The sequence below is a fragment of the Bos javanicus genome, chromosome 17, assembly GCF_032452875.1.
Source record: "Bos javanicus breed banteng chromosome 17, ARS-OSU_banteng_1.0, whole genome shotgun sequence".
Lineage (NCBI taxonomy): Eukaryota > Metazoa > Chordata > Mammalia > Artiodactyla > Bovidae > Bos > Bos javanicus.
This window is the reverse complement of record NC_083884.1, coordinates 10,589,696-10,616,094: the sequence shown is the minus strand read 5'-3', so window position 1 is coordinate 10,616,094 and position 26,399 is coordinate 10,589,696. Positions and strand designations below refer to the sequence as shown.

Below are 26,399 nucleotides of genomic sequence, written 5' to 3'. Positions count from 1 at the left end.
CCTTCCGCTGGAAAGTCTTGAATGGCTGGGGACTGGAATCACCTGGAGGCTTCTGTAACTCACCTCTGATGCCTGGGCTGGGGTGACCTGAGAGTGGGCTCCTCTGGGTCTGTTGAGCAGAGGACGTGCACACAAGCCTCTTCCTGTATTTTGAGCTTCCTTGTAGAGTGTGGCAGCCTCAGGGCTCCGAGCGAGGATTTCAGCCAACGGGGCAGAGACCAAAGGGCCTTTTGTGATTTAGCATCAGAGACCGCAGAGCATCACTGAGCGTGTGCTGTTGACCGACTCAGTGGGGAGCCTGCCCAGGCTCAAGGGGAGGGGACGTGGACACCACTTCTTGTTGGGAAGAGTGTCAAGGGATTTGTAGCCATGTTTTAAGAGTGGGGTGCCAGATGTACACCTATGACTGATTCATGTTGATGTATGGCAGAAACCAGCCCAGTATTGTGAAGCAATTATCCTCCAATTTAAAATAAGTAAACAACAACAACAAAAAACCCATGCTATGGATGGTGACTGCTAGATTGCTCAATCATAAATGCACCGATCTCTTTGTAATTGATGATAATTGATCCATTAGGAGATACCCCAGAATAGTTAAGAATCCATTCCCTCCAGCAGGTTTTTACCCTTTTAAATTAATATTCACTGATGTTGAGATTTATGTTACATAAAAGTCTTAAACATAAGCTGCTCATCTCTCAGTAAATAAGCATATACATAATGATACAGAGTTGGAATCTTTTGTGATAAGGATAATCATGCATGACCCAATTTGACAGGTTCTAAACATATGGTGGCAAATAGATGGGGAAACAATGGAAACAGTGACAGACTTTATTTTCTTGGGCTCCAAAATCACTGCGGACAATGACTGCAGCCATGAAATTAAAAGACGCTTGCTCCTTGGAAGAAAAGCTATGACAAACCTAGACAGCATATTAAAAAGCAGAGACATTGCTTTGCTGACAAAGATCTGTATAGTCAAAGCTATGGTTTTTCCAGTAGTCATGTATGGATGTGAGAGCTGGACAATAAAAAGGGCTGAGCACCGAAGGATTGATGCTTTCGAACTGTGGTGTTGGTGAAGACTCTTGAGAGTCCCTTGGACAGCAAGGAGATCAGACCAGTCAATCCTAAAGGAAATCAACCCTGAATATTCATCAGAAGGGTTGATGCTGAAACAGAAGCTCCAATACTTTGGCTACCTGATGCGAAGCTCCAGTACTTTGGCCACCTGATGCAACGAGCTGACTCATTGGAAAAGATGCTGGTGATGCTTTTCCTGATGCTGGGAAAGATTGAAGGCAGGAGGAGAAGGGGATGACAGAGGATGAGACGGTTGGATGGCAACACTGATTCCATGGACATGAGTTTGAGCAAACTCTGGGAGTTGGTGGTGAAGGACAGGGAATCCTGGCGTGCTGTAGTCTATGGGGTGTCAAAGAGTTGGACATGACTGAGAGACTGAACAAATAAACAAAAACATTTCATACTGATGTTAAGTGATAACTTGATAGATAGAATACCGACAGCAAAACAGGAAGGGGCTCTGCCGTCTTCAGTGTGTGGTTTGCTGGCTGTGTTATCCTGACCGTCTCCTTCCAGTTAAAGGAGTACACTTAATGCACCCTCGCACCCTTTGTCATTATTGGAAACCTGTATGTCAAAGCTGGTCCTTGGTGAAGTGAGCTCAGTGGAGGGAAATCTTCCTTTTTTCACTTCAAGCACAGCTACTAAAGATGGAGGATGCACAAGTTCCAAACTGAGCTGGAATCCAAGCATCTAAGCATTAACCTTCTGAGACGCTCCCTGTAAGGAACTAGGTAGAGTTGATGCTTTCATCACAGTTAAGACTTAAGAAGATGAATCGTGCATCCGCACTGAAGGAAAGGCTATTTTTGGTCTCCAGTACGTATGCCCTTCATGTGGCCTTGGGTTGGCAGAGATGAGGGTCTAAAACATTTGGCTGTTTGGAATGTTCTTAAAAATATGTATGCCTGATTTCTAAACCCTTAGTTAGAAACACGTTTCGCTTGGGAGGTTAAAATCTAGCTGGGCCCTAATGTGTTGAGAAATCGAATCTTGCCCAAAGCTTTGTTTCTAACTGATGCATACAGCAGAGGTCACCTCTAAAGTACAGCTAGGGACTGTGTTCTGGTAAACTCTAGGAGCCTGGGCTCCACATACAGTTGTCCTCATGGGTTGATTCTTTAAAGAGACAGGTGTTGCATGGGAAGAAAAGGCTCTGAAGAATAGTCATTAGCATTTTAACAGAAATGGTTTTGTATGTGGGCTGATGGGTGGTTTCATCTTTAAAGAGATTTTTTTTTTTGAGTGTTTATCAGGATTTCTGCAAGGATTATAATGTGTATTAGTTATCACTTCTGTAACAAATAAATTGTAATTTGAAAGAAACTTGCTATTAAAAACTGACAACCTAGTCCCATAAATTTTAGAAGCAGTGATAAAATATAAAGGCTGAAACCACACGTCACCTCTCCCCTTATGCAACTTCTCATAAAATCCCACCATTGATCTCATACAGAACATGGTTTTGCTTTAGGCATTTTAGGCATTTTATTCTGATAGCTAAAATGGAAAAAAAAAAAAGTGTGTTGCATTATCTCTTAAATATGTGGGCCACGCCTGGGGGTGTGCATATTTTGAAAAAGATTTCAGATGATTCTGTTAAATGTAATCATATGCAGGTCTTCAGGAGATGTTTTCTTCACTGATGAAAATCCATGCATTTCCTTTTGTAGAATTAGTAGGTCCAGGGCTTATTTTTCTTTTCAGAGAAATGGTCATTCGTGCCTACCCAAATGAGTAGGAGTCCTGGCTTACATGGCCAAAGAAAAAATGTCATTTACCTTGATGAGTCAGTTCTAAATTCTATATTCAGTTTAAAGTTTCACAGGTAACATTGAGGACAAGTCCTGCTTTTGTCATAGCCAGAGCTAGCCCTGGCTGGCAGAGATCTCTTTTTGCAGACCTAGGCTTCCTGTGTCCTGATCTTCTGTGCCATGGTTAGGACCATGTGATTTCTAAGGCAGGCTTGAGTCCTGGAGAGAGGCTAGAGTAACAGAGAAGTAAAAGAACCTCGGGAGAAGTTGTACACCTAAGCTGAAGGAGGAGGAAGAGAAAAACAAAGGAATATCATGTGTGGAATACGCTGCATTGTTGACATGGTGTATGTTTCCTCAGTGTTATTCTAGGCTTCTGTAGGAAAAGTATAAGCTTTCTGTTTGCATGTGAGCCAAGGACATATTGATCAGAAAAAAATTCTAGCTAACCACTGGCTCTTTATTCAGTTAAGAATATTTGTAGACATTTGGGTTATGAAAGTCAGGTTACAGCTGTGTTTGGGAAACTGTTTTCTTCTGACTTCAGAAAGTGTGTGCTTGCGTTTCCCAAATGTTTGCAGGTGCAGATTGATTTAAAAAAATGCACTTGGAGTGTTTTTAAAGGTTTGTAAACCAGAAAACAACATTTTAGAACTGGGAATATGTGTTTGCACCACGAATGTAAGAACGATGCAGTTTTGGCTTCATCAGGAGAGGTTCACCTCATGAACTGATCAGGGAGAAAGTTATTTGGTGAGCACATGTGAATTTCTTAGATGCCAGTTGGTTCCAGTATGTTATCAGTGTTTCTTCTTCTTCCCTCTTTTGGTCTTTGTGGAACACTAGGAAGACCAGAGCACTGATGTCCCATCTGCAGTTTTTGTCACTGAAAAAATGCCCATGGTTTGGGATGGGTTGTTTTGGGGTACGTTCCGTTTTATAAAGCTTGTTGATAAAGGTTGTCATTTACTGAAATCTTGAAGGCAAGAGCCAGAGTCAGTTATGTAGTCTCCTATTTGGAGCACAGAGAGCTGCAGAAATCAAAGTATACATTGCCCTAGGACTTGGGAAGAGGTCGGAAAAATGCTACTGGATTGCCAGGGAAGTCCCCACAGTTGGAATCTTAGAAAGAAAAACAGCTCTACCAATTTGATAGATCCCTCCCCACCCTGTAGTGGGGCTTTCCAGGTGGCACTAGTGGTAAAAAACCCACCTTAATCCTTGGGTTGGGAAGATTCCCTGGAAGAGGGCATAGCAACCCACTCCAGTATTCTTGTCTGGAGAATCCCATGGACACAGGAGCCTGGTGGGTTTCAGTCCATGGGGTCACAAAGAGTGAGACATGACTGAAGTAACTTAACGTGCATGCAAGGACCCCACCCTCCACCCGCACCCAATACACTTTTTGCCTTTCTTTTCTTTGAGGGGAGATTTAAACCAAAATGGTTGCTCTTCAAACATTCACAGTGAGTCAGAGCCACTGTCAGAGCCGGGGTCCGGGGGATGGATGCCCCGGGGCTTATTGTGTCTCCTGTTCCTTCTTCCTGCTTGTTCTTCCTGGACACCCCCCTCCCTCTCCTCTGTGATATCAAGCCTTGTGCTGGTGGGTGTCCGCAGAACTGGGAGCAAGCCCCTGCACTGTGCTCCCATGTCAGCCTCCTGGGTCTGTGTGTTGAGGCTTGTGTCCAATAATGCATGTGAAAGCATTTTCAAGAGTTTCAGCTACTGAGCAAAAATCTCCCCTATGAGGAAGGGCACGCATAAAGGATAGTCTTTTGGAAAGAAAGAGTCAGTGCCAGCGTGATGAGAGAGAGCAGTGAACACTGAGACCTTCATCTGGGAACGAATCTGCTGTTCGCTGGTGGTGTGAATAGAATATGAGGGAATCTTTAGCCACAGGGCCTCTCTGTCTGTTCCACTGAGATGCAGGGGTGAGGGAAGCGATAACTAGGAGCCTTTGCAGCTCGCGATTCTGAGTTTATTCTCCAACCAGAATAAAGCATGAAGCCTTAGACTGTTTCCAGGGTCTAGTCTTACTGTCAGTTGCTATGATCAGTGCTAGTTAAATTTTCTGTAAAACGCACGTTTAGTCTTGGGGTAATGTTGATTCCAGAACAGACAGTAGGATGTTTTCACAGCTCTCGGTGTGCTATTCACCCCCCAGCTTAACTCTGCACATATGTTGTAGATGGATGATCGGTCAGGGTTAGAGTCACACCGCCCCCAGGTAACAAGTGTTTGTCTAGAGACACTGGAGACTCTGACCTGAAAGAAATATTCGGCCATTTTGTAGTTATGTGTTTTATTTAAAATTTTTTATTTTTTACGTGATTGTTTTTGCTGGGAAAGATTGAGGGCAAGAGGAGAAGGGGTTGACAGAGAATGAGATGATTGGATGAGATCAGTGGACATGAGTTTGAGCAAACTCAGAGAAATAGTAGAGGGTAGGGAAGCATGCTGCAGTTCACGGGGTCGCAAAGAGTCATACACAACTCATCAGCCAAACAATACAATTTTCAAAGATGAACCTCCCTTCACAGTTATTCCAAAATACTGACTGTATTCCCTATGTTGTACAGCATTTCTTTGTAACTTATTTTACACCTAATATTTTGTACCTCTTAATCTTTTAGCCCTGTGTTGTCCCTCGCCCCATTCCCTCTCCCCTCTGATAACCACTGGTTTCTTCCCTGTATCTGTGAGTCTGCTTCCTTATTTTCCCTAGTCTGTTGTATGTTTTATTTTTTTAACTTTTCACTGGAGTATAGTTGATTTGCAATGTTGTGTTAGTTTCAGGTATATACCAGTGTAGTTTTGTATTTAAAAAAAAAGAGAGATTGGATATTTTATTTGTCCCTCTTTTCTATATTAAAGGTTTACTAAGGAGAATATGCACGGATTTCCAATGTCTTCTTATTGAACCTGTTTACGGATAGATGTAGTTATATGAGATATGACATCACCAGAAAGGACATGAGATGAAAGGGGCCTGGTATAACTGGGTGGTGTTGGATGTGGACGGGCACGGCGATGAAGACGGGCGTGCTGGAGTCAGGAAATCTGGGCTCAGCTCTTTGTGAGTTAAGCACCGGGCACAATGTCAGTCATACTGCAAGTACCCAGGAATTGCAACTGTTACTATTCAAGGTGCCAGGAATATACAAACATATTAGTAATCTCCCTATCACAAGAAAGACCACTGAACTCTTCTAGAGAAAGAGCTTTTTAAAAAAGAATGACCTCATTCCCCTTAACTTCCTTTACCCATGATGATCTTGTTTAGTCGCCAAGTCATGTTCAACTCTGTGTGACCCCATGGACTGTAGCCCCCCAGGCTCTTCTGTCCATGAGATTTCAGCTGAACCAAATGCTCTAGGCTGGAGTTGGATACTGAAGTGACATTTGCAGAAGCCCATTCTTGTTTCCTATTCTCTGCAAAGTATTTCCGGCAGAGGTCGCCTGGTCGTTTCCACTCAGGCCCCTGCTAGCAGAGCCTGAACGACCCAGGGAGGTATTTATGTGTATGGCTGCATCCCATGGGCATAAGCATCCGGTTTGTTAAGTCTGAGGAATCTGCGACTCTGAGCAGTAGTGCCAGACGTCTGCCTGTGCCAGCACTCTTCAGAGACCGAGTAAGCACTTCTTCACTGCCATGCCTACGTGTGGATTTTTGTTTTTTGTCATTGGATTGTGTGGTTTGAGTTTTTCTTATGTTGTAAACACATAGGTACTGTGGAGAAATTTTCTACCCTGGAAAAAACAGATTCTGAGTAGGCTTGATTTGAGTTCATCTTTTGCCCCAGAGCCAAGATGTCCTGATGTGGGGAAGTTGGGAGAGTCGCATGGTTTTGGAATGAGACTTGGGAGGTAGAGGAATTTGCATCCATGCAGTGGTTCTGGACTTGGAAAACCAGTGTTATATTTAAAGTAGACAAACGTCTTGACTATATAGAACAAGATAAGCTAAATATTAACTGTTAGAATCAGATTCCCAGGAAAGAAGACAGCACTTTAAATAATTTACTCTTTCCTCCTCTTTTGAATTTAAAAAGAATATCTTTTAAAACTAAAAAAAAAAAAAAAGAGTATCTTTTAAAATAATTTCCAAAGTTTCAGAGAGAACCATGAGAGCATAGATTGGCAGCCTAAAAAAAAAGAGAGATCTGTGGTCGGTGCATTGGCGAACAAGGTTAGATACGTATGAAAGGCAATACATTCTTGAAATGTCTAGGAGACCGAAACACAATGATGGTAACTCTGTATAGATAACCTCCAGGTGAACTTTCCTGAATAGATACAGGGCAGCATAATTGGTGGTTTTTTCCTTAAGAATTAAGTTTGTTTGTTTTTTTAAATGGGCAACAGGAGCTTTGAAATCAGAGTTGAGAGTTAGGATACCAACTCTGCGGTCTGGGCCGACTATTTAATCTTTCAGCTTTTATCATTTTAAAAACCATGAGGAGTAATACTCCCCTCAAAAGTCCTTGAGAATGTTCAACTGTTTCAGAGAGAGTCTACCACGTAGTAGGTGTTTATTAAATGTGAAATGTATTACATGATAGAGGAAGTAATTTAAATTCTAAATTTCAGTGGGAAAATACAGAAGTAAATATATGAAACCATTGTGTGATTCCAGGTGACTTGGTAGTTTTGAGGAGGTACTGTTCATTGCTTCCTTGTAGTCCATTGTTTGATGAGCTTTTCTACAAACACTTTCAACTAAACAGTGAATTTAAGGGATATTCAATACCTCAAAGAATTAACAACCTCTTAAAATGGCAGTTGAGTACGGCAATAAGGATCTGCTTTCATTTTTATTATCATTATTTACTGGATGTGATCCCATTATAATACAGTAGTTACTATTTATTTCTGTTACTTAATGGTGCCAAGTACTGTACCAAATGCTTTATAAATATCTCATTAAATCCCTGTAATAACTTGAGATGTACACATTATGGCTCTTACTATGTAAATGAAAAGATGAGAAAACACTCTTAATAATATGTCTAAACCTCCATAACTGGGAAGACTTAAAAACCAGGGTAGTACCTTTTCAAGTTATCATCTGTGCTTTGGAACCACCTAATCTGATGATGGGCTTCCCAGGTGGCTCAATGGTAATGAGTCTGCCTGCCAAGCAAGAGACACAGGTTTGATCCCTGACTCCGGAAGATCCCTTGGAGAAGAAAATGACTTGGTACACTATAGTCCATAGGGTTGCAAAGAGTTGCACACAACTTAGTAACTAAACCACCACCAGTTCAGTTCAGTTGCTCAGTCTTGTCTGACTCTTTGCAACCCCATAGACTGCAGAATGCCAGGCTTCCCTGTCTATCACCACCTCCCGGAGCTTGCTCAAACTCATGTCCATCGAATCAGTGATGCCATCCAACCATCTCATCCTCTGTCGTCCCCTTCTTCTCCTGCCTTCGATCTTTCCCAGTGTCAGAGTCTTTTCCAAGGAGTCAGTTCTTTGCGTCAGGTGGCCAAAGTAATGGAGTTTCAGCTTCAGCATCAGTCCTTCCAATGAATATTCAGGACTGATTTCCTTTAGGACTGCCTGGTTTGATCTCCTTGCAGTCCAAGGGACTTTCAAGAGTCTTCTTCAACACCACAGTTCAAAAGCATCAATTCTTCTGCACTCAGCTTTCTTTATAGTCCAACTCTCACATCCATACATGACTACTGGAAAAACCATTGCTTTGGCTAGACGAATGTTTGTTGGCAAAGTGATGTGTCTGCTTTTTAATATGCTGTCTAGGTTTGTCATAGCTTTTCTTCCAAGGAGCAAGCATGTTTTAATTTCATGGCTGCAGTCACCATCTGCAGTGATTTTGGAGCCCAAGAAAAGAAAGTCTGTCACTGTTTCCATTGTTTCCCCATCTATTTGCCATGAAGTGATGGATGGGCCTGGATGCCATGATCTTAGTTTTTGAATGTTAAGTTTGAAGCCAGCTTTTTCACTCTCCTCTTTCACTTTCATGAAGAGGCTCTGCAGTTCCTCTTCATTTTCTGCCATAAGGGTGGTGTCATCTGCATATCTGAGGTTATTGGTATTTCTCCTGTCATTCTTGATTCCGGCTTGTGCTTCACTCACTCTGGCATTTCGCATGATGTACTCTGCATTAAGTTAAATAAGCAGGGTGACAGTATACCACCTTGACATACTTCTTTACCAATTTTGAACCAGTCCATTGTTCCACGTCCGGTTCTAACTGTTGCTTCTTGGCCTGATACAGATTTCTCAGGAGGCAGATCAGGTGGTCTGGTATTCCCATCTCTTTAAGAATTTTCCACAGTTTGTTGTGATCCACACAGTCAAAGGCTTTGGCATAGTCATTGAAGCAGAAATAGATGTTTTTCTGGAACTTCTCTTGCTTTTTCTATGATCCAGTGATATTGGCAATTTGATCTCTGGTTCCTCTGCCTTTTCTAAATCCAACTTGAACATCTGGAAGTTCACAGTTCAGGTACTGTTTGTTGAAGCCTTGCTTGGAGAATTTTGAGCAAACCACCACCGTCTGCTAATAGGTTAGCTCTTTGAAAGCTAATTCACATACAGTTTATTGAGAGAATGGTGGGTCATTAGAATCTTTGAATCATTTCACGCCTAGTTAGGACTTGGGAAGATCCAAGGAATTGATTGCATATGTTCAGGGCCAATTTTTCTGAAACAACTTTTCTGGTGTTTCAATATAGATTTAGTCCATCCAAGAAAAGTGGAATGACTGTGGAATGACTATCATTGTTTCTCAGCCTTGACTACACAAAAGAATCACCTGGGTAGCTTTAAAATGCAAATCACAGAAAAACAGAACCACTCCCACCCCCTCCAAAAGCCCAAAACCCATTCTTAGATATATTCCCTCCATCAGTTTTATAATTGACATATAATGTTGTTTTAGTTGACGATGTACAACTAATTTGATACGAGTATATATTATGAAAATTACCCCCGTAAGTTTAGTTACCATCCACCATCAAGTCACATAGTCACACAATTTTTTTTTCCTGTGATGGGAACTTTTAAGACTACTCTCTTAGCAACTTGCAAGCATATGATATAGTACTGGTAAGTATGGTGACAATGTGGACTTTACACCACCAGAACCTATTTATTTTATAACTCAAAGAAGTTTGTACATCTTGACTACCTTCACCCATTCCCGGAGCTGCCTCTGGCAGCCACCAATCTGTTCTTTGTTTCTATGAATTTGGCTTTTTCTGAGCTTTCTTTCTTTCTAAGGGTCCAGTGTAAGTGAGATCATATGTGTCTTTGTCTGACTTATTTCACTGAGCACAGTGCCCTCATCCACATTGTTGCTTGTAGCAGGGCTTTCTTCTTCTTTATGACTGAGTAATATTCTCCTTGGAAGGACTGATGCTGAAGCTCCAATACTTTGGCCACCTGATACAAAGAACTGACTCATTAGAAAAGACCCTGATGCTGGGAAAGATTGAAGGTGGGAGGAGAAGGGGACGACAGAGGATGAGATGGTTGGAAGGTATTGCCGACTCTATAGACATGAGTTTGAGTGAGCTCTGAGAGTTGGTGATGGACAGGGAAGCCTGGCGTGCTGCAGTGCATGAGGCTGCAAAGAGTCGGAAAGGACTGAGCCAGGGAACTAACTGAATATTCTCCTGGATGCTCTGATGTAAACTCAACTGTTTCATATCTTCTGGATGCCCAGCCCTGGGATGTCTTGGATCAGCCCCCCAGGAATCTAGGAGTCACACCCCTGGGTCCCGATTTGCTTGGTCGTTGGCTCTGCAGACTGGGACTGCTCTCACACTGCATTCCCCACACCCTTACCCTGTGTGGTGGGGGAGGTAGGGGATGCGAAACGGGTCAGCATCCACATCATTCCAATCAGTGCGATCTTCCAGGAAGGTCTGCTTAGACGGTTATCAGCTCTCCAGCACTGTTTCTTCGAATATACCCTTTCCACTGTTTATACTTCGGGGATACTGGCTCTGTGTTGTTTGATTTCCTGTTCCAGTAACATCCCAGAGGCAGGTGCCATGTTTGTAAAGATTGAACATAAGACCGCAGGCTCTTCCCAACGTTGGTCACACACAGGTGCTAGTTTCTTTTCATGGGATCAAGTTTCCCCATCTTTTCTTCCCTCTTTCACCACTGTCGTCCTCTTCACCACCTAAATTCTTTCCTGTTCCCGTCACTCTGCAGCCTTCCTCAATTGCAGTGATGACACATGGCAGTAAAGCCAGCTGTGCACAATAGTGTACACAGAAGGGGATTTTTTAAGGCAGATAAGTAGTTGCTATTTGCCAGAGCACCCTATTGGAGCACAAAGTCTGTGGAAATATGGTATTAGCAGGTTACCAGTTGGAGCACAAAATTAAATTTTCACAAGCAAATATTTGTCCATAGTAATTTAAACCATTTTTTATTCCATTTACACATGAGGGGGCAGTATGGTACTATAAAGCAAAAGCTCTGTTGAAATTGTTTATTTCTGTTGGTATATGATAGCTTTTAGATGAGAAATTGTAGATTGTGAATATAACTCTGACATGTTGGATAGCTATTCAATGTGATACATATATGTGGTACTCTCACTTGTATATACAGGTCATACACCTATTTTTATTCACATGCATAAATAATAATCTCTGTGCAACAAGGGGCTTTCACTGAGTGCCTTTTATTGTGAGTTTTATATTTATGGTTTATTTAATGCTAGCTGACTTTCTCCAAGTATCTACATTTAGAACGTCAGTGCTCTGGAGATACAGTGTCTGTTAGGGTGATGTCTAAATGTTTTATATTAAGACTTCGTTGAAGGCTGAAAGGACTCCAGTGTTGGGGATGGGAAGCTTCTGAACTCAGGTCTTGGCAGCAATGGAAATGTTGTTATAAATCACCTCCGTGATATGCTTCCCTTTATGGCACAGTTTGGCGCTTCCCAGGTGGCACTAATGGTAAAGAACCCTCTTGCCAGTGCAGGAGACTAAGACACATGGGTTTGATCCCTGGGGTGGGGGGGGAAGATCCCCTGGAGGAGGGCAGGGCAACCCACTCCCGTAGTCTGGAGAATCCCATGGACAGAGGAGCCTGGTGGGCTACATACAGTCCATAGGGTCACAGAGTCAGACAAACGACTTAGGATGCACGCATGGTGCAGCTTGCGATTCTCAAAGAAAAAAATTTGCTAAGAAAAGAATCAGCACATTTTAATTAATGTTGTTGTTGCCGACAGATGAATGACACTGTAGATAATGAAGGTGCTGATATTCTAGGTTTCAAAAATAGAGGGGAAATATTTAAGGGAGGTTGGAGGGTATTAAACAAATTGATTAAACATACAGAGCATTTTATGAAAAATGTATGTGGACTCCAAAAGGTAATTTCATAAGCACAGGGTATTTTTAAATGTGTAAAAAATATTTGCAGTCCCATGTTTCTGTTTATGTAGTTTGAAAAAAAAATTGAAACTAGCATTTTGGCATAAATATAACCCTGTGTGAAATTGAATGGGATATTTGTTTTTAGTGTTTTATCCTGGTTACTTCCTTTGCGGATGAAGAGCTGTGGTATTGTCTACATCTGGTGGAGATAATTAGACTTGTTTAGTTTGGGCATGACTCTATTTTGAAATATAATGATTTGATGTTGCTTTTACTTACTGTTAATGAGAAATTTTATTTTGAAATCTTCTGTTAAAAAATAAATACAAGATTTATGACTTATGCCCAAAATTTAAAGGCATGGATTTTTGGCTCCAGCAGCCCATTTTGGATGGACTCCAAATCAAATGTTGTTTGGGATTGGTATACTGTTGCAAAACCCAAGTTTCTGTTCATGGAAAACAATTAATGTCCTTTGTGTTCTGATGGCAGATTTTTAGGACCCCGCCTGATGCCACATTGCCTGAGCCAGGCCCCCTGTCAGCACCCCCAAATGCTCCACCGAGACAATCGAAGAGGCAGGGCCAGAGGACTAAGAGACCCGTGGCTGTATATAATCTCTGTCTTGAACTGGAAGATGGTAAGATGTTCGTTACATTTTTCTTCTATCCTTTGTCCCCAGGGCAGGCCATCATTTCCCATCCTTTGTGTTTTTAGCTTCCTTCTACCCTTAAGATTATAATTTTTTTAGATTAACAGGGAGGGTAAAGCTTGTGTGTCAGGGAGAGCGTGCAAAGTTTCAGTTTGTGTTTGTCTTTGTTATGCACGGTTCTTTTTCTACTTTGAAAAAGACAGCTTACATTTCTATTTTGGGAGGCTTGTGTGACCTCCTGTGAGGTTACATAACCCTGAGACAAATGGAAGAGGAGCTAAAGTGAAAGCAGCTCTTTTGCGAGAGGAGCAGATCCTGTCTGCTGTTCAGGGCATTGAGATCAAAGGCGCAGGGCACGCTTGCACTGGGTCTGTGCTTCCGCACCATCCTTGCCCCAGGTTTCTGACTTTCTCCTGAGGCAGGTGTCTTATCCTGTGGCAGAGGTGGCAAAGTGACCACGGGTGGGGCTCAACTGAGCGGACCAGGCTACACTGGGACTCTGATCAGTGGAAGCCCTCACTTTCCATCCAAACCACCCTGTTCCAGCTCACTGTTGCTCAGCAGTTGCCACCTGTCTCAGTATTGCCACCTGTCTCAAATTGGAATTTTAAACAGTGATCCTTACAAAACAAGGCTGTGAGCTCACTGGACACACCCAGTTGCTGATTTGTAACCATGTGGTCATTGGTGTGGAGGATAAGATTGAAACTACCAAGGTTTCATTGGTTTGGAGGTATGAAGTGATTGTCAAAGGGAGGGCAGAAATGAAGATAGAAACAAATCCAGTACCTCCATTATAAGCAGCTGTATAGCTGATATCCAAAGATCCAAGCCAGCAAGTGACATGTGTCTTTAACTCCCAGGGGGTCTGTGCAGGAGGACTAAGGCTTTCCAATATTCTTTTAAAGTATTTAAGACATCCGTGCATGTGATACAAGTGTTAGCTTTACAATCACATCCACATTTTGCAGAGTAAGGGCATGATTTGTTGTGTTATTCCCTTAGTCGTGTCCAACTCTTTGTGACCCTATGGACTGTAGCCTGCCAGTCTCCTCTGTCCATGGAATTCTCCAGGCAAGAATACTGGAGTGGGTAGCCATTCCCTTCTCCAGGAAATCTTCCTGATTCTGGGATTGAACCCAGGTCTCCCACATTGCAGGCGGATTATTTACCATCTGAGTCACCAGGGAAGCCCTCTGATTTAAAGCAACCTCTAGTTTCAGAGCTGCCTCTTAGTCCTTAGTTTGAGCTTCTGAGTCCAGCTAACTTTTTATCCTCTCCTCTTTTTTTTTTTTTTCCCTCACATTCACTGTGTCTACAGAGTTGCTAATAAGGAGTAAAGCTGACTGGTTTGAATTGCACCTTGACTTCTATCTCACTTGTCCTCTGGTGGAAGTGTTAAAAGATCAGTGAATGAGGCAAATGTTGGAAAGTAGGTGTGGGAAAGAAATCAAGGTGACACGAAACAGTACCTACACAGGCTCATCGACTTTGAGCAAAATCGAATTGACTCTCATTTCATAAAAGGAATGACCAAGGAGGGACCTTTGGTTTTAGAGTTGCATCTACTTGGGGGGCAGGTATTTTTAGCAATTGAATCAGAGTATCCAGTCATGTGAATATAGTTTACCAATCTCTTGGTCACTGGGTTGCTGAGTGATTATTATTAATGGATAAGAAACTGCTGAAGTGGTATTTAGCATATTTTTTATGGATATATTCAAAATGGTGTACAATCATAGCTTTTCTGATTTTTAGGCTACATAATAATTATTTAAAAATTTTAATTATAAGGAAAAAGATTGACAGATATTTAATTCCTTTAGTCTGTCTTTATATTCACTACTTATATGATGTTTTAATCTACATTTTGTCTTTTTATAAACTTTATGTTAATTCTTGATTTCAGCCTTTGTTTTTTTTTTGAATGTTGTTACACTCATAAAAGTTCCTGATTTTGGTCATGGAGTGATTTTATCTCACAGGTCATAAGATAAAGCAACTAAAAACTGTTATTTATCTTCTCCCCTCACTCCAACTATTTGTAGCTCAGCTTTAGTGAAACTCAAGTTGTGTAAAAAAGGATTGTTTCAGAGAGAATAAAGTGGGAGCCATATTCCGCATATTCTAAAAAAGGAAATAAATGAAGAGGTGGTGAAAATGCTTTTGAAAGGAAGCATACAGAAAAAGGATACTAAAGAGCTTTGTTATTGATTACTTAGCATACTGAAAACTCTACCCTTTCAAAAAAAAAATCTCTTATCACCAGAACTAAATGTTTTTCAGTAGTCTGAGTCATCTAATTGTCAGCTCTATTTGGAATTTTCAAAGTTTAATATTTTTATGCATTTTTTCTTATTCATGGTCATTGGGTCACTTCTCATGTTTATCTAGTTTTGGTTATAGTATGTGTTATAGCCACCTTTGGTTGATTTATTTTTCCAAATTATTTGGTTGAGTCTAATAGAAAATTTAAATGCAAGTGTGTTTCTACCCTTCCCCCCACTCCATTTATCTACTGTAGTACAAGTTAGATTTAATGAAGTCCAGTACAAATTATTTTTGTTTAAAGTTAGGGAATTTATTTGCCAAGATTCAAGGAATTAGTTTGGATGACTAGGGATTTTATTTTTCTTTCTTTTTTTTTTTAACTTTTTACTGGAGTATGGTTGCTTTGCAGTGTTGTGTTCTTTGAGGATTTTCTTAAGCTTTTTTGGTCACAGGTTTGGTATTTGAGTGAAGTGGTTTGTAGTATGTTATTTCTTCTGCATGCAGTAGGGTGTGAAAATATAATATGTGATGTACGGAACAGCCAACCCTGGAAAACACTTAGGATTGGTTTCAGTTTAGCATGTAGCAAATCAGAAAGTCATTATTAGCAGTCAGCAAGCCTGATGGCATGAGCGGAGGTAGGGTAGGCTTGAAAAGCGGAGAGTCCTGGCTTCGCCTGTGTGAACTAGGAGAGACACCCTCTGCTGTTACACGTGGTTCTTTCTATGTTTTTTTAATACCCGCCCCTGCAAATTTAATTACAGATACTTAGTATCTTTACTTTAGCAAAGGTTTAATTGGCATTGGCACATTTAGCCATATTGCATATGCAGGCTCATTATTTTCCTTTGTTAATATGTGATTTAATGGTATTAGACTTGTTATTTGCAGAAAACTTTACAATTTAGTTTCCTAAGGATCTCTGTTGATGATTAATATGAACTGAAATGGATATAGTATCTAGCTAGATTTCTAGAGCAACTGTTAAATCTATTCTGAAATTCTTATTATTTTGTAGAAGCCATATTGTTCACTTTAATATAGCATTTTATAGTCTCAAAACCTTAAAGCTGAGTAGCTTTAGCTAAGTCAGTGAAATAGTGAAATATAAGGTAGGCTGCTCAATGCTAAAAAGTAGATCAAAGGCTCCCTTTTATTTTATTCTCAACTTATGTTCCTATGTTTTTATTTCCTCAGAAGTGGTAGTAAAGTAACTTTAAAAAAGTTAATGTATGTTGTGTTTTTGTTTTCACCTGCCCACTCCAAATTTATGTCCTTACTACCTCTTTTTTAATTATATGGATTTCAGATGTACATTATTTTGACATCTGTATACACTAGAGGTTAATCACCACCACAAGTCAGTTATCATCCATCACCATACAGTTGACCTTCAACCATTTCATCCACTTCCCAATCCTCTTTCCCTCTGATAACCACTAATCTGTTCTCTGTATCTGTGTATTTGTTTTATTTTGTTTATTTGTTTTGTTTTTTTAATATCCCACATGTGAGTGAAATAATACAGTATTTGTCTTTTTCTCTCTGGCTTGGTTCATATAGCAAAATACTTCCAAGGTCCTTCTTTGTTGTCGCAGATATCAGGATTCCATTCTTTTTCATGGCTGAGTTACATATATACATATGCAATATACAAGGTACATATATATACATATCCATTCATCTGTCAGCGGACACAGGTTGTTTTCCATATCTTGGCTGTTATAAATAATGCTGCAGTGAAAACTGGGGTGCATGTGTCTTGTTGAATTAGTGTTTTTGTGTTCTTCAGGTGAATACTCAGAAGGGGGATAGCTGCGTCACGTGGCAGTTCCATTCATCTCCTGAGGGACTGTTTCTTTTCCCTAATGGCTGTAGCAAGTTACTGTCCCACCAGCAGTGCTCCAGGGTTCTCTCTTCTCCACAGCCTCTCCAGCATTTTCTTATCTTTAGTAACAGTCATTCTAACAGGTGTGTGGTGATATCTCATTATGATTTTGATTTGCCTTTTCCTCATAATGGATGATGTTGGACATCTTTTCAGGTGTCTTTTGGCCATTCCTATGTCTTCTTTGGAAAGTGTTCGTATTCCCTGCCCGTTTTAAAGTTGTGTTGATTTATTGCCTTACTTTTGGCTGCCCCAGGTCTTTGCTGTTGCCCATGAGCTTTCTGTAGTTGCAGTGACTCGGGGTTCCTCCTCTTTGCGGTCCGTGGGCTTGTCATCGTGGCGGCTTCTCTGGAGGAGCACAGGCTCTAGGGCATGTGGGCTTCAGGGGTTGTGGCTCATGGGCTTAGTTGCCCCACAGCATGTAGGGTCTTCTCAGACCAGGGATCAAATCTGTGTCCCCTGCCTTGCAAGGCGGCTTTAAACCACTGGACCGCCAGGGAAGCCCTCAGCCCGTTTTTAACATGGGTGGTTCTATTTGTTTTTTGTTTTTACTGTTAACTTGTATGAGGTCATTATATTTTTGACATTTTAAAGCCTTACTGTATATGTGGTTTGCTCACATCTCCGTCCATTCTGTAGGTTGCCTTGTCATTTGTTGATAGTTTCTCTCGCTGTGCAGGGTTGATACAGTCTCATTTGTTTGTTTTGCTTCTGTTTCCCTTTCCTTTGGAGTCAGATCCACAAAAAAATTAGCTGTGACCAAAGTCAGTGAGTTTACTGCCTATGTTTTCATCAAGGTATTTTATGGTTTCAGCTCTTACATTCAAGTGTTTAATCCATTTTGAGTTAATTTTTGTGTCTGGTCATTCTTTCGCATGTGGCTGTCTCGTTCTCCCAGTGCTGTTTATTGAAGAGACTGTCATTTCTACATTTTATGTTACATTTGCAATTATGTTGTTCCATAACTTAATTGTCCATGTGTGTGAAAGTTTATTTCTGGAATCTCAGTTCTGTTTTTTTTGACCTGTGTGTCTGTTTTTGTTCCAGTACCATTCTGTTTGGATTCCTATAGCTTTGTAGTATACTTGGAATAAAGGGAGTATAACACCTCCAGCTTTGTTGTTCTTTCTCGAGATTGTTTTGGCTATTTGGGGTCTTTTGTGGTTCCATACAATTTTTGGAATTTTTTGTTCTGGTTCTGTGGAATGTGCCATTGGCATTTTGATAGGGATTTCATTGAATCTGTAGATAGCATGGATATTTTAGCAATATTTTTCTAATCTGTGAGCATGGAATATCTTTCCATTTATTTGTGTCTCCTTTGATTTCTTTCCAGTGTCTTATAGTTTCAGTTTATAGGTCTTTCACCTCCTTGGTTAAATTGATTACCAGGTATTTCATTATTTTTAATGCAATTTTAAATGGGATTGTTTTCTTAATATCTGTTTCTGGTAGTTTGGTGTTAGTGTATATAAAAGCCACAAAATTCTATATATTGATTTTGTATCTCAACTTTAATGAATTCATTTATTCTAACAGTCTTGTTTTTGATGGAAGCTTTAGAGTTTTCTATATATGGTATTATATCATCTGTGGATAGTGACAGTTTTATTTCTTCCTTTCTAGTTTTGATGTCTTTTATTTCTTTTCTTACATAATTATTGTGACTAGGACTTTCAGTACTGTGTTCAATAAAAGTAAGGTGAGAGTGGGCATCCTAGTCTTGTTCCTAATCTTCAGAAGAAACTTTCAGCTTTCCACTGTTAGAATATGATGTTAGCTGTGGATTTGCCACATATGGCCTTAGTTATGTAAAGGTTCATGCCCTTTACATGCACTTTGTTGAGAGTTTTTACCATAAATGGATGTTGAATTTTGTGAAACGCTTTTTTTGTCATCTGTTGAGATGATCATATGGTTTTTATTCTTTAGCTTTGTTAATGTGATGTATCATATTGATTGATTTATGGATGTTGAACCAATCTTACATCCCTGAAATAAATCCTAATTGATAATGATGTAAGATCCTTTTAATCTATTGTTGACTTTCATTTGCTAATATTTTGTTGAGAATTTTTTTCATTCATCAGGTATTGGCCTGTAATTTTCTCTTTTTTGTGGTGTTCTTATTTGGTTTTGGCATCAGGGTAATTCTGGCTTCATAAAAAGTATATGAAAGATTTCTCTCCTTTTCTTTTTTTTTGGAAATGCTTGAGCAGGCTGGGTTTTAAATCTTTGAGTGTTCTGTAGAATTTGCTAGTGAAGCCATCTGCCTGAGTTTTTGTTTGTTGAGAGATTTTTGATTACTGTTTCAACCTCCTTGCTAGTAATTGATCTAGTTTAGATACTCTCTTTCTTCATGATTTAGTCTTAGAAAATTGCATGTTTCTAGGAATTGATCCATTTATTCTAGGTTGTCCACCATTTGTTAGTTTATAATTGTTTGTAGTAGTTTTTCACGATTCATTGTGTTTCTCCAGTTGTTACTTCCTGTCTTTCATCTCTGATTTTATGCAGTTGAGTCCTCTCTTTTTTTCTCCGTAAGTCTAACTAAAGGCTTGTCAGTTTTTGTTTGTCTTTTCAGAAAACCAGCTTGTAGTTTCACTGATCTTTTCCATTGTTTTTTTCATCTCTGTTTGATTATTTTCACTCTATTATTCCCTTCCTTCTACTGACTTTGGACTTTGTTCTTTTTCTAGTTTCTTTAGATGTGAAATTAGGTTGTCTAACTGGAAATTTTCTTGTTTCTTAAGGTAGGCCTGTATTGCTGTGAACTTTCTTTGCTGCAACTCATTGATTTTGGCATGTTGTATTTCTGTTTTTATCTCTAAATATTTTTTCTCTCTCCTTTGATTTCTTTGATGCATTGGTTCCTCAGTAGCCTACTTACTGTCATGATTTTGTGGATTTTACTTTTTTTTTTTTTTCTTGTGATTGATTTCTAGTTTCATGTCCCTGTGGTTGGAGTAAATGCTTGATGTATAATTTCAGCCTTGAAACTAGTGAAATAACATGTAACCTGTCTTGGAGAATGTTCCACGTGCACTTTAAAAGACTGTATATTCTGCTTTTGGATGGAATGTTCTGTATTTGTATTAAGTCCATCTGATCTAATGCATTGTTTAAATTCAACGTTTCCTTATTGATTTTCTGTCTGGATGATCTACCTACTGATGTAAGTGAGGTGTTAAAGTCCCCCACTATAGTTGTATTGCCTTTAATTAATCTCTTTGTATGCCCATTAATACTTGCTTTTGTATATCTTGTGCTCCTCTACTGGGTGCTTATACATTTATAAATCTTATCTCTTCTTGCTGTATTAACACCTTTGTCATTATATAATGCCCTTCTTTGTCTTTTATTACAGTCTTTGTTTTAAAGAACATTTTTGTCTGATATGAGTAGAGTTTCCTCCAGCTTCCTTTTATTTCCATTCATATGAAATGTCTTTTTTATATCCCTTCACTTTGAGTTTATATGTGCCCTGTCTTCTGAAGTCTGTCTCCATTCAGCCCTTCTCTCTCTTGATTGTAAAATTTAGTCTTTTTACATTTAAAGCCATTATTGATAGGAATGTACTTATTGCCTTTATGTTAATTGTTTTCTGGCTGTTATTGTAGTTCTTCTCTGTTCCTTTTCTCTATTAATAGCTTCTTTTGTCTTGGTGGTTTTGTGTGTGTGTGTGGGGGATATTGACATTTCTTCATGATTTTCTTCTGTGTGTTCACTGTAAGCTTTTCTTCATGGTTTCAATGAGATTCAAATATAACATTTTCATAGTAGCCCATTTTATGTTGATAGCCAAAGCCTATTTTAAGTTGATAGCTGCTTAAAGCTTTGGAATGTGTCCAAATTTATCTTTTTACTCCCCCATCACATTTTATACCTTTGAAAAAAAGTTATTTTAGTAACTTTTAATTAATTTATTTATTTTTGGCCACACTGTACATCATGTGGGATCCTAATGCCCTAGCCAGGGATCGAACCCATATTCCCTGCATTGGGACACACAATCTTAACCACTGGACCAGGGAAGTCCCCACATTTTATACTTTTGATGACACATTTTACATCTTTTTATTTTGTGCATCTTTTAACTAATTATTTTAATTTTAGTTAATTTTACTACTTTTTGTCTTTTAACCTTCATAGTTGTGTTTTAAGTGGTTGATTCATTATTATATGTTCACCTTTTCCAGTGATCATTTTACTTTTATATGTTATCTCATCATTAGTGCCATTTCTTTTCAGCTTGAAAAATTTGTTTTAACATTTCTTAGAGGGCTGATTTAGTGGTGATAAACTCCTTTAGCTTTAACTTATCTGGGAAACTCTTAATCTCTACTTCAGTTCTGAATGATAACTTTGTGAGTACAGAATTCTTGGTTGGAAGCTTTTTTCTTTCAGCACTTTGAATATGTTGTATCATTCCCTTCTGGCTGAAGTTTCTGCTGAAGAAGTTGCCAATAGCCTTATGGGGCTTTGCTTGTATACAACAAATTGTTTTTCTCTTGCTGCTTTTATAATTCTCTTTATCCTTAACTTTTACCATTTTAACTGTGTGTCTTGGTGTGCGTCTTTTTGGTTTCATCTTGTTTGGAACTCTTGGGCTTCCTGGACTCTTGGAAAGTCTGTTTCCTTCCACAGATTAGGGAGGTTTTGCAACCACTATTTCTTCAAGTAACTTTTCTGTCCCTTTCTCTCCCTCTTCTCCTTCTGGCACCCCTGTATATGAATATATTCTGCTTGATGTTGTCCCAAAGGTCCCTTAGCTTATCTTCACTTAAATTCTTTTTTTTTTCTTTTTGCGGCTCTGTCTGGGTGAGTTCCATTGTTTTCTCTTCCAGCTTGCCGATTCATTCTCTTGCCTCATTTAATCTCCTGTTGAGTCCCTGTAGTGTATTTTTCAGTTCATTGATAACTTATGTTTGGTACTTTCTTATTTTAATGTCTCTTTGTTGAAGTTCTCATTGTATTCATCTGTTCTTCTCCCAAGTTCAGTGAGTACCTTCTTGACTATTACTTTGAACTCTTGACAGGTAAATTGCTTGTCTTTGCTTTCTTTTGTTCTTTTTCTGAGGCTTTGTCTTTTTCTTTAGTTGGACCATATTGCATTGTCTCTTCATTTTGTCTCATTTTGTGTTTGTTTCTATTACTGACTTTAAAAAAATGCACAATGTGAAAGTTGTGAGTTTTATCTGGGGCAAAATGAGGACTATAGCCTGGGAGACAAAATTTCAGCTAGTTCTGAGAAACTGCTCCAAAGAGGTCAGGGGGATGGTGGCAGCGGGCTGGGGGGGGGGGGGTCCGTATATATGTGATTTCAGTAAAGGGGGAGTACATGCAATCAAGCACATATTCTTCTTTTCAGAAGATTTCTACTAGTCACAAGGAGCCATTGTCACCATGAAGGATTTTAATGCTTTCCTAGATATGAGTAGATATAAGAATTGTGCGCATAAAATCAGCTCCTGAGAATATCTAGCTCTCTAGATATAAACACCTGTCCTGTCAGTTTCCCAGAGCACAGAGTGCCTCGTTTCTGCTCTCCACACGATGGGTTCCTTCCAGGGGGTACTGAAAATCAGCAACTGCAGCGGCTCATGATTTAATCCTTGTAGAGTTGGATGGCATGTGTCAATTTGTAGTTGACATGTATTAGGTAAATCAGCTCTCTCTCCCTGAATTGACGGAATGGCCTCACTTAGGAGATTCCCTGTGGGGCCCAGAAGTGTGTTCCTGACTGGCCCACCAGGGCTAGGTACTCAGGGAATATTCACGGTGTGGGCAGCACGTGCTCTCTTACGGTGGGACTGTGGCTCCCGCTGCGGTGTCTGGTGGATGGGGCTGGCCCCTCAACCTTAGTACCCTTTCATATAAAGAAAGACTTTTATTGTTTTAATGTCCCCATGTTTAAGGAAAGTTCATGAGGCTATATGAAGTATATTCTTTGCTATTTTCTATTTAAGGCAGAAGAAACATTTTAAAAGAAGGTTGGGAGTGAGTGAGAAGATTATCATCTGAATTTTGACTAAGCTCTCCAATTCTTCCTGTATGCTAGCTCTAATTTTAAACAGAACTAGACATTCACAGGACTAGTTTTTATTTGTATCTTCTTGGGTAATTAGGTATTCTATGCCTATCTTCTTTTGTACATGATATAGCAGTTTGTTTGTTTAGACAACATAAAAAATATGACTTATAATGAGTTGAAAACAAAATCATCTTGCAAGCCAATTGGCAAGATTTGATATTATTTTAGAGTAGTTCTTGCTTGGGTATCGTTAGGTTGGCACTTTCCCACTTGGATCCCCAATGTGCTAACTGCAGCACATTTTGTTGAACATGTATTATAGTCCTACACTGTGGTAGAGAACATGATGACAATGCAGAGCGTTGTAAGCAAAAATGTGAAAACACAACTGTTGAAGTGGAGATGGATTAACAATGAATCGGGACCATTTCTCTCCTTTCTTAAAGGAGGGAACCTCTCCTGATACACGTTGGTCTCTAAAATCAGATTAGAACACATCTGTCAGTAGGAATCAAGAAGGCTTTTGAAAAAGGCTGGGTTGATAATTTAAGCTTAGGTTGCTTGGGCTTGAGTCAGCAGTAGGAATTGAAAATAAATAGTTGTCTGGTAGAGATGTTAAAGCAGGTTTGCGACTTCTGCACTGATCAGATGTGGAAGATGAAGGCAGGTCATTAAAACAGACGTCATCAACAGCATTTTAGGCTCGTAGGTAAATCTGTTCCTTGTGTTTATATTTTAGTCTGGTCCGGAGGCTTTTTTTAAATAAAAATATTTGGACCATCTTCTCATCAAAAGGAAGAAATCATCTCATTTTGTTAGTGTCATCAGTACATATTGTTATGTATAACTGCTTTAGAAAATAGGTTTGGTATAAGTAGTGTATATAAAAACCAGTGGATAGAGAGATATTACATAATGACTAAAATGTTGTCTTCCTAGAGAAAGTATAGTGTCATAAATTATGAACAGTGTATTATAGAACTCAGTTTTCTCCTACTTTGCCTCACAGACATATCCATTCATTCATAGGCTTTTGTAAAGGACAGGCAGCACCCACCACACTCAAAGATGGTTATTTCAGTAGAAGTCAAGGACGGAAGGCTATCAGTCATAGCAGCTATGCACTCCCCAATCTCAGGCCCAACAAAGTATCTTCAGAGGAATAAATGAGGAGTTTGGGATTGACGTGTACAACTGCTAGAGTTAAAATAATCAACAAGGACCTACTGTATCGCACAGGGGAGTCTACTCAGTACTCTGTAATAACTTAAATGGAAAAAGGATTTGAAAAAGAACAGATACCTGTTATGTACAACCGAACCACTTTGCTGTACAGTTGAAACTAACACGGCATTGTTAATCAACCATGTGTGTGCTCCGTCGTGTGTGCCTCTTTGTGACCCTGTGGACTATAGCCCTCCAGGCTCCTCTGTCCGTGGACTTCTCCAGGCAAGATTACTGGAGCGGGTTGCCATTTCCTTCTCCAGGCCATCTTCCCAACCCAGGATTGAACCTGAGCCTCTTGCATCTCCTGCATTAACAGGCAGATTCATTACCCCTGCACCACCAGGGAAGCCCATCTATATGGGCTTAATCAACTATACTCTGATATTAAAAAAAAAAAAAATAACCTTCATGAAAGCATGCTTTTGTAAGTAAATTGTTACTACCCCATCCTCTCTCAAATTATACCAGGGCCTTTATGTGAGAGAAGAACTGGTGTAAAACCTTGGTTGATGTGGATTTTCAGAGCTATTGGCATTTCCTTGTAGACATATCTGTTCAGTTTGCATAGAAGGATAACCAACCCAAGTAACCGGTCCCAGGTAGGTCTTTGTCTTAGGCTTGGTCATCTTCTCTTGATTCTTACCATTTTTATTTTTTGCATGACCCTTCAGGGGTGGACCCTGGATAATAACTTCCGAGGGTCAAGACCTCTTGTCACCTTCTCAGAGCAAAGTCACGGTTCCGTAGCATGGAATTACTGCATTGTGAAGTTAAATCTAAGCCCGCGCTTGGCTCAGTGACAGCCTATGTAGACAGATTATGTCTCACTATTACAGTGATTAGATCAGTGGGTTGGAAAAGGCAGCCGGAATGTCAGGGCTGTGACTGAATTGTGGCCTGCCCATAAATCATGCAGCGGCCTCCTCTGCATGGGCGTCTCCCCAGATGCCTCCCTGAAGCTCAGCCCCCAGCGTATTAGCGGCAAAGCACGAGGCAGCTTCTTATATGACTTCCTCTATAATCTTAACTGTGCTTCTGTGTGGGATGAACATTTCCCCCTTTCTCTGGAGGGGGGAAAGAGGCTTATTTAATGCCTTAAAAAAATACATAGCTGCTTCTGTGGTGAAAATAAGTTCATGGCAGGTAACTTGAATTTATAGAAGAGAGAAGAAGTCTTTCAAGCTTGTCTCCCTGTGGTGTGGGTTTTTTTCTTCACTTCTAATAGCTTTTATTTTAATTTCTAGTTCTGAATTCAAGCAGCTGTCACTCTCTTTATAGCCCCCTTTGAAACGCTTACAGCGTAGGAGGTAGCTGGGCTGTCTAAGAAACATCTTTTCAAACCAACCAAAGTATTGTTTATCCTGAATGAAGTAGATTTTTTAAGGCTGTCAGGAGTGACTGATTTGAAACATTTCCTTTGGTAGCCAGGAAGATGAAGAGAAATCTTGAAGGGAAAGGTATTATCTCAATGTGGCCGAGTCCAAGTGACTCTGATTGCTCAGAAAACTCTTATGGACCATGATAAAAATTACCAGGCACCCAGGACTTCCCTGATGGTCTAGTGGTTAAGACTCTGCACTTTGACTGCTGGGTTCCAGGTTCAGTTGGTGGTCAGGGAACTAAGACCCCCAAGCTGTGCAGAGGAGCAAAAGAAAAATTTTACCTGGAGTAGAGAGTGCCATATACAGTTACTATAACCAAACAAACCTGTGGCCAGTTAATCCGTACTTACTAAATCCTTCCCAGCTATGGAAGAAAAAAATGACTTGGGGTTGAGTCAACTGTGGAGACTACTCCTGTAACCAGTTGTCTTCTTGTATCTTTTTATGAACCTGGGGTTGCAGCTTAGCAGCCTGGCTCCTCCTAAATGCCCATTCCACTTCCCATGGCATTCCTGTGTGTCTTCTGAGCCAGTATTTAGAAGTCCAGTGTCACCCTTGGATAGGGGGAAAAAAATCTTCAAGCCTATTACAGTGAATTATACGTCTAATATTTTGCGGGTACTAATATTTGTTCTCTGAACTCAGCAGCATGAGTTTTTGAGCTTGAAATGTGATGATGGTCATGGTTTTATTTTTCTCTTTGGGTCAACACAGAAATAGTGACTCT

At 39.9% G+C, this 26,399-nt stretch overlaps 1 protein-coding gene across 10 annotated transcripts in view; it reads left to right on the top strand.

The window, feature by feature from the left end:
- The window catches only part of ARHGAP10 (Rho GTPase activating protein 10), a 384,526-nt gene that overhangs the window by 300,820 nt on the left and 57,307 nt on the right, over positions 1–26,399 (top strand). For 6 of the 10 annotated variants that reach the window (XM_061384041.1, XM_061384036.1, XM_061384039.1 and 3 more), the window contains one exon: positions 12,711–12,858. The exons of the other annotated variants lie outside the window; for them this stretch is intronic. In XM_061384041.1, coding sequence (XP_061240025.1) covers positions 12,711–12,858 — 148 coding nt within the window. The remainder of the gene's footprint in view (positions 1–12,710; positions 12,859–26,399) is intronic. 10 annotated transcript variants of the gene reach the window in all.